This window comes from Sinocyclocheilus anshuiensis, unplaced genomic scaffold (assembly GCF_001515605.1).
Source record: "Sinocyclocheilus anshuiensis isolate Anshui unplaced genomic scaffold, SAMN03320099.WGS_v1.1 scaffold18, whole genome shotgun sequence".
Taxonomy (NCBI): Eukaryota; Metazoa; Chordata; class Actinopteri; order Cypriniformes; family Cyprinidae; genus Sinocyclocheilus; species Sinocyclocheilus anshuiensis.
In genome coordinates this window covers 510,471-518,902 of record NW_015546047.1, presented here as the reverse complement: position 1 = coordinate 518,902, position 8,432 = coordinate 510,471, and the positions used below count along the sequence as shown (strand labels likewise).

Sequence of the window (8,432 nt, the reverse complement as noted above, 5' to 3'; positions counted from 1 at the left end):
CACAGACACAAACAAAGAAAAACAAGTAGATAGAATAGAAAAAATAGAAAGCTTGTGTTTGTTTTTTTTGTTTTTTTTTAAATAAAGAATAAAAAAAAAAAAAGATCAATATAGATAAAGTAGAATTAAAATAGAATAGAAAGTGTTAGAGTTAGAGGGTCAAATAAAGGTGGAACAGATGTGTTTTTAGTCGTTTCTTGAAGATGGTTAAGGACTCAGCTGCTCGGATTGATTTGGGCAGGTCATTCCACCAGGAGGGAACAGTTAATGAAAAAGTCTGTGAAAGTGATTTTGTGCCTCTTTTAGATGGCACAATAATACGCCGTTCACTTGCAGAACGCAAGCTTCTAGAGGGCACATAACTCTGAAGTAATGAATGTAGGTAAATGGGTGCAGAGCCAGTGGTGGTTTTGTAGGCAAACATTAATGCCTTGAGTTTAATGCGAGCAGCTACTGGTAGCCAGTGCAAATTGATGAACAGAGGTGTGACGTGTTCTTTTCGGCTCATTAAAGATTAATCTTGCAGCGGCATTTTGGATTAATTGTAGAGGTTTGATAGAAGTGGCTGGAAGACCTGCCAAGAGAGCATTGCAATAGTCCAGCCAATAGTGTTACCATTTAATATATATACACACACACACACACACACACACACACACACACACACACATATATATGTATGCATGTATGCATGCATGTATATGTTTTGCAAACATTTTTGCAATTGATTATTATGATGTTTAAACTTGTGGGCTTTCTATGTGCAAAGAAATTAATTTATTACATTTTACCTGATAGCTATGTAATTTTGTTTTTGAAACTTTTTCTAAAAGCATATGCAAACAACATAAATATAAAGCTTACATTTCTGAGAACGTGCCATTTACCTTTTAAACTAGATTTTACAAATATTTCACACTTTCAGCATCTGTGTTATTCTTATTTGTCATTGACAAGTTTAATCATTGCATTTACAAATAAGCAGTCATTTAGCATTATCCATACTGCTGCTTCTGCTAGTCTATAGGAAGAAGAGAGATGGAAAATGATGTGTTCTTGTCACTGAGTTATGCCTTATGGTGCAAAATATGTGGTCTGTGCATTACAGTGAATGAGCATCAGTGACCCGAGGTAATTAGCCGGCTGACACAGTTTTCCTCTCTCCCTCCTCCTCATGCAGATGGGTGTATGAATCTATGTGTGTGTTGTTTGTGTGCCAGAGACTCAGGGATTCCACAGAGAGGGGAAATGAAGCAGTGTCTGAGGAGGTGCATTGATCTTAAAGACTATTGTCACACAGATGATAAGACACAAGGCTTAGCCGCTGTAGCGCTGCTCACAGCACCGTGCAATCTGTGGGGTTCTCGCTTATGGTTTTGATTTTTTGACTCGTCTTTCGAATACATTACTGTTTATGAAAATGTGGACAAGCTTTCTCAACAGAGGTGAGCAGTCTTGTTTGCATTACAAATTTGCTGTGTTTTTTGCGTATTAATGTTCCTGTCACTTGGAGAATAAATAAATTCCCTGTTCTGTAATTAAGAATGACATTGTGGTCACATTTGCACTGCTGTTTTTTGACAAAAAGTGTTTTGAGAATAATCTTAATGATCTCTAGCAGCAGTGCGCATAGCAAAGACAAATTGCAAATGAGATCCTTCAAATATCTCAATTGTTTCTCTTAGACAGAAGCTAAATTAAATGGAGAGCAAATGGAGTTTTTGCTGTTATTTCTATTTCTTCTGAGAAAAAGACCACAGTAATCTCACTTAGAGTTTCAGAAAACATTTAAAAAATGTCTGTGCTCACATTTGTAACCAAAGACATCAAATTCTCCAATCTAAACTTAGAGATCTTAATATGAAGTCAAATATAAAAAAATAAAAAATATTCTAAGACAGTTGTCTGAGCTTTGGTATCTTATCAGTTAGCGTGCATCAACACTTGTCTTTATTTTCTGGAGTTTAGGAGAAGCATCTGAAACAATGTTGATATCTAAATTAAACCTAATCGTAATTGAAGCATTACCTTTTATTATTACTTTTTTTTTGTTGTCGTTGTTCTTTTAGTCATTTTGTATGTTTTATATATTAATATATTGCATTATATTGTATTTTAAATTATTGAATTTATTTTATTTTTTATTAATTTAATTTAATTTATTATTTTTTATTTATATTATTAATATTGAGTCGTATATTAAGAAATGGAATCACCATAAGAGTACTTCACGATATTCATGATTCAAAAACTCAATGATATTTAAAAAAAATTATAATAATAATAATTAGGGATGTAACGATTAACCGCGAGCTGGTTGAAAATCGATTTAAATATGTGACGATTAAAATCGGTTGAGATGCTAAACAAATCGCAATTCAATTAGGGGAAGTTTATATGAATGTATGTCTGAGGGGAACTTGATGTCTTTAGAAAAGTTTAGATGGTATTTTTTTCTTTTTATCTTGCCTCTGTAATATGCATATTAAAGTTCATAAGTGCAGTCTGTATAATGCATATTAAAGTTCATAAGTGCAGCACTGCTTTGTTTACAGCGGAAACCAAGGAAACGCTTTAAGCGCCACCTGCTGGCAGAGAGTGCATCTGCGTCTCATTCAGCTTTGCTGTTTCTGTTTCATGCAGATATTTTTTATGCATCATTTCTCAAAACTGAAGTCAAAGCATTCTGTTTTTGCTTCAAATTTCGAAATTATACAATGTAATTTAGATTAAAAACTGCTCATGTTGCATGTATGCAGCATCTTTGTTTGCATCATGATTAAAATGCAGTGGTTGCCTCTAATTTTAAATGGAAAGAGCACAGACAAAGCCTTATTTTGTTTATATGAAGATATTTCTTTTATTTGTGTTATTGATTTGATTTGGGGCTTGTTTTAAAATTAAAAAAAAAATGTAGTTTTGTTATTTACATTATATTTAAATTTTGTTATTTACCAAACGCTTTTATCCAAAGTGACTAACAAATGAGGACAATAGAAGCAATCAAAACCAACAAAAGAGCAATAATTTACAAGTGCTATATTAGTATATTATTATAGTGTTATATTTCAATTTCACAAAGAAATGTACAGTATTTTGTCCAAGCAATAATAAAAGGACACATTTAATTTATAATTTCTTAAATCTCATTTTGTTAAAAAAAAAAAATCGTGAATTGAATCGTGAGTTGAGAGAATCGTTACATCCCTAATAATAATAACTGATCAGTTGTTGAATCTGAAGTGAGAGATCTAAAAATTAACTCAAATATTTCTCAGTAAATTCCTCTTTCATTATTATTTCAAAGGCTCCTATCAAAGGTGAGAGATCTCAATATGAACTCAAATATTTCTCAATAAATTCTTCCAAGACTGCATTTTCTGAGCTGTGGTATCCATGTTAATTTAATTTACTGTACATCTACTTTGGTCTTTTTCTGAGGAGAAGCATCTGAGAAAAAGTTGATACCTAAATTAAACCTTAACATGGCTAACTGACACTGTAGCATGTACATTCTGCTCTTGATTATTGTTTGTGGCAGTTTTAATGTAGTAAATTATTATGGCGAGTCGAGTTTAATCCGAAGCCCTGTTTTTAACCCTGCGTCGTGGATGCTTTCATCCGTAAGTCATCTGCAGCCTTCAGGTCAGCGGCAGGGCAGTGTGAGGAATACATGAGGGGAGGAGGCAGGAGTTTTCCATGTCTGTGTCTGCATCCGCGGGGCATAACACACACTCTCCTGTGTGTGTGAGGCAATGGAGTGTGACATGCAGAGGATTGGAGGATGCTGGGATCAGGTGAAACGGGAGAGAGAGAGAATTCAGCTTGTTTCGCTCAATATGGAGCAAAACGTGGATTTGAGGCAGATTATAGTACGACTCGCTGCATGCAGATGCGGAGGTAATCTACAAGGAGAGGTGGATAATACCTGGAGGAAGATTTCAGTTAGCATTGCCATCTCGGTGGCGTCTTTGAGACAATCACCTGAGCTGTGACTGTGACTAATCGTGTTAGAGCCACAGTATAATGCTAATTGGCAGTTGGCACTGCGTAAAAGACAGATAGATGTCAAAGACAGATAGACAGATATTATTAGTAGTAGCTGTTCGTTGTTTGTTTGAATGGCACTGCATAAAATACATAGTTTGAAACCATTTGCTATCAACTATCCTGAACTTGGATGTCAAAGACAGATGATGATGATGATGATGATGATTTATTATAGGAGTAGTAGTGGTGGTAGTATTCAATATATAATTCATTATTTATGTAATTGGTTGTTGGGACTGCATAAAATGTGCACAATTCATTCATTCATTCATTCTTTCAACACATTCAACACTTTTAAGAAAAAAAATCAGTCACTGGTAAAACATCTTTAATATACTGTGAATTATTTGTGGTTTATATGTCATACGTTCAATTCCCAGGAAATGCATAATAAAACCATGAAGTCACTTAAACTTCTTTAAAATGCATAAATGTAAATTCCTTCATTGAGAATAATGTGAAAACCAATTCATTTAAATATATGAGCAATGTAATGTAATATAAATTCAGTGTTGAAACATCAAACATTCAAACTGTCGTGCCAAGCAAGGATGGCCTTTTTGATCATTTTTGTATTTTCCACAAATGAATGAACCCCATACATCTGTGCTTTTTAATTCTTAGTTTATTCACATAAAAGTCTTTGAATGTTGCATTGAGTTTCACTTTTTTTTTTTTAAAGAGTCTCAAGTTATGAGCATCGCATTTTTAGTGTTTCAGGTTTCAGTTCAGTTGTGCTTTGTCTTCTTTTGAAAGGGTGAGTGCTACTGGCAAATAAGACCACAGACCACCAAAAATGGACTTCTTCCCACTTCGATTTAAGCCAATAGGGTTATATATCTGGTATATAAAGGTTGTATATCTGGTTCTATTGAAGAACCTGCTTCTGAATGTAAGTTGTAGGTTACACTTGTAGTAGTCAATCAGATTGTAGACTGATTATGTTGACATGCCGATGGCTGAAGCAAAATCAGGATATTTTTCTAAAGGTTAGTTTACTGATATCACATTGAGTATCAAAGAAATAAATAAGTTTTCCCTATCAGACTTTTGAACTCCACACAGCTCTTCTTAGGTTTTTGCAGTGGGCTTTGAAGGCTTGAAATTGCATTTGATCCATGCTCTCTTTCCCCTGTTTACAGGCTCTTTTATTGCAATGGTCAGTTTATGGTTCACTGCCGGGATTGGCCGTTTTCTGTTTCTAGCCCTGATGCGGTATCGAGACAGTCAAGGTGTCCGTGTGAGATAAAACACCACAATGACACACCGGAGAGCAGGCTAGCCATCCGACCGAGAAGCCAAGGGCATTACTGCATTAATTCAGTGGGATCACTGTCAGTGCTGGGAAATGCACGATTCATTACTGCCATCTAATTTTTTATTATGGCTTTTTGTGCACTGTTTTGTGTTTATATGCGTGGATGTGTGTGTGCTTGTCTCCGAGAATCATTGTTGTGATGTGTGAGAGTGTTTTACAACCATCACGTGAGTGTGTGTGGCTGAAAATGCACATGAAGTTTAACTTCCTTGGCAGATCAATAAGCACTCGGCGTAAAGGAGCTGCATGTCAGCAGAGCCGCAGTGAGTCGGCCGGCTTTTAGAGCATGATTTTATTAGCTCCACTAATCGGTTTCTCCCTTCAGACCACACAGCTGCCGCAAACCGATCTCTGCCTCTTTTCCTCTGTAATCGCTTGGCACGCTGAGTCCTTTTCCCCTTCACAAGAACTCTGATCCCCGGCTGATTGAAGTGAGGACACTTTCTAGAGATGAAAATCCTGTCATTAATTACTTTTACCCTCATGTTGTTCCAATACTCTATGTTAGAACACAAAAGAAGAGTCTTCTAAGGACATTTATGACCCTGGACCACAAAATCAGTCATAAGGGTCAAGTTTTTTAAATTGAGATATATACATCATCTGAAAGCTGAATAAATAAGCTTTCCATTGATGTATGGTTTGTTAGGATAGGACAATATTTGGAATCTGCAAAATCTGGAATCTTAGGGTGCAAAAACAAAATCAAAATATTGATAATGCAATGTATTGTTGGCTATTGCTACAAATATACCCGAGCGACATAGGACTGGTTTTGTGGTCCAGGGTCACATTTCGTACTCAGCTGTCAAATAGAGCTTGTCCGTTAATCGTTTTTATTAACTGTTCACACTTTTGTACTAAATCGAATGATACTGTCTTGGCACTTAGTTACAAGTTATTTTACCTTTGAAAGTGTTCATGTGTAAAGTAACTTACTTATGAAATATACTATTAGTATAAATTACCTAACCTTTCAGCCTTTTTACAGCCATTCATTCTAAAGTGAGACAGACATCTACTACTTTTTACAATTTTTGCTTGGAAAGATTTGTTTTGTTTTAGGAAGAAGCTCACCAAGGCAGCATTTATTTAATTAAAAACAGAGTAAAACGGAAATGGTGTGAGATATTATTACAATTTAAAATAAATGTTTTTATTCCTGTGATGACAAAGCTGAATTTTCAGTATCATTACTCAAGCCTTTAGTGTCACATGATCTTTCAGAAAACATTGTAATATGCTAATTTGGTGCTTACGAAACATTTCTTATTATCAATGTTGAAAACAGTTGTGCTGCTTAATACAGTATTTTTGTAGAAACGATACTTTTTGATTCCTGAACGTATTTTATTTTATTTATTTATTTTAATTCTACATTTAGATTTAATGTAGTGTCATTAATAATAATAATAATAATAATAATACATTAAAATTGTTTCTGAATATTGGTTATCAGCCATTTAAACATGAAATTATCAGTCCGTTTTTGCTGTCAAAGCTCCTGAAAGTCTATAAAAGCAGGAATACTAATATAGTAAATTAGGGCTGCACGATAAATAGATGCGCATTAAATATCGCATGCGATTTATCGTGCAGCCCTACAGTAAATGTAGTCTGCATGACTTTGTGTGCTATATTCATAGTGTTATGGAATACAAACAAAATGTGGTTCACCCAGGACAAGTTTGGGAGAGAATTGCTCTTTTTAAAGGTTCAGAGAGATTGGTTTTGACAGGACAGTGGCAGTTGTTTTTATCGCTTTTTGCTCTTCCTTAACTTGTTTTCTGTCTGGCTCCTGAATCTTCACAGAGAAAAGTACTCATTATGAGTAGATATGGAGGACTGTTTCTTGACTTAATCTGGGAGGGGGGAAAAGAATATATTAATCAGTTGATAAAGATGACTTTCAGCTGCTTTGTGTGTGAAGCAAATTCAAATGTTTTAGCTCTAAGCTTGGCAGTTTTTTTCCCATGACCTTTTCACAGACTAATTCATACGATTTATTCCCCTATAATTGCTTCTTTTTATCTGATCAGCAGTCGTAAGAAGAAATATCATAAAAAGCACATGAGATAAAAAGCCATGAGATAAAATATGAGTCAATAGCCATTAATGCTGCTATAGAAATAAGTAAATATGCAGTAGTTAAGAAAACACAATGAAAGCAGTGTTCAATTAACGCCTCAATCCAATATCTGCACACGTAAGAATGTTCCTTTGATTTTTCTCTTCACGTTTCTGTTTTCATTTATTTTCCCAGCAGCCTTCATCCACCTTTTCAGTTTCATTAAATTGGATTAGCCTCATCAATTGAAGTCACTTCATTTCACATGTCCTCAATTTAAAAAAATATGGTTTCTCCAGCGTGTCGAATTGGTTCTTCTGTTTTCGCTGATTTTTGTTTGCCACACAGTCCTGCGAGCCCCCTGTCAGCGTGTATCTCTGTCTTTTCATCTGCAGCGTCTCTGGAGAAAACCATCTCTAATGTTGTTACTTCATCACCTTCAGGTAGTGCTGCAGCAATTAAGATTTCAGCGTTGATAGTGTGCAAACACAGATGCTGCACCAGTGTTACCGCTGCATTACTCTGCACGCAATCTCAGTCATCTCAGATCACAGCTGATGTTCATTGATTATTATTCAATGATATTCACACACATGCACATTACCAGTGGAGTACCTTAGAGGCTGTTCCACCATTCATTATGAATGTGAACAAATATATTAGCGGTCACTTGATTATTAAGAATTTACAAATCTGTATTTGCTGACCAAATACATTTCTGGTTGTGCATATGAAACAATAAATCATTGAGGTCATACATTTTATTAGTTTGTACCACAAATACACCTAAAATCCATGCATTTGTGGTAACATCACTGTAATGAATAGCTTTAAGTGACACGTTGCATAAAATGTGATAAAAGACACTGGTGTTCAATAAAATGTTATTATATAAGGTTTTCAACAAAATTTTGAAAATTGTTTTTTTTGTTAGGAATTGTTATTTTGATGTGGCCTGTTCGAAACAAATAACAAATAAAAATGATTAATAAATAT

General features: G+C 34.8%; 1 protein-coding gene across 4 annotated transcripts in view; it reads left to right on the top strand.

Annotated features, from left to right (window-relative positions):
• LOC107699013 (zinc finger protein 385B-like) overlaps nt 1-8,432 on the top strand; it is a 152,532-nt gene that overhangs the window by 53,943 nt on the left and 90,157 nt on the right. The window contains exon 1 of one of the 4 annotated variants that reach the window (XM_016500163.1): nt 1,171-1,445. The exons of the other annotated variants lie outside the window; for them this stretch is intronic. Within the exon in view, the coding sequence (XP_016355649.1) occupies nt 1,415-1,445 (31 nt within the window). The 5' untranslated portion in view covers nt 1,171-1,414. Of the gene's footprint in view, nt 1-1,170; nt 1,446-8,432 lie in introns of those variants that run through there. 4 annotated transcript variants of the gene reach the window in all.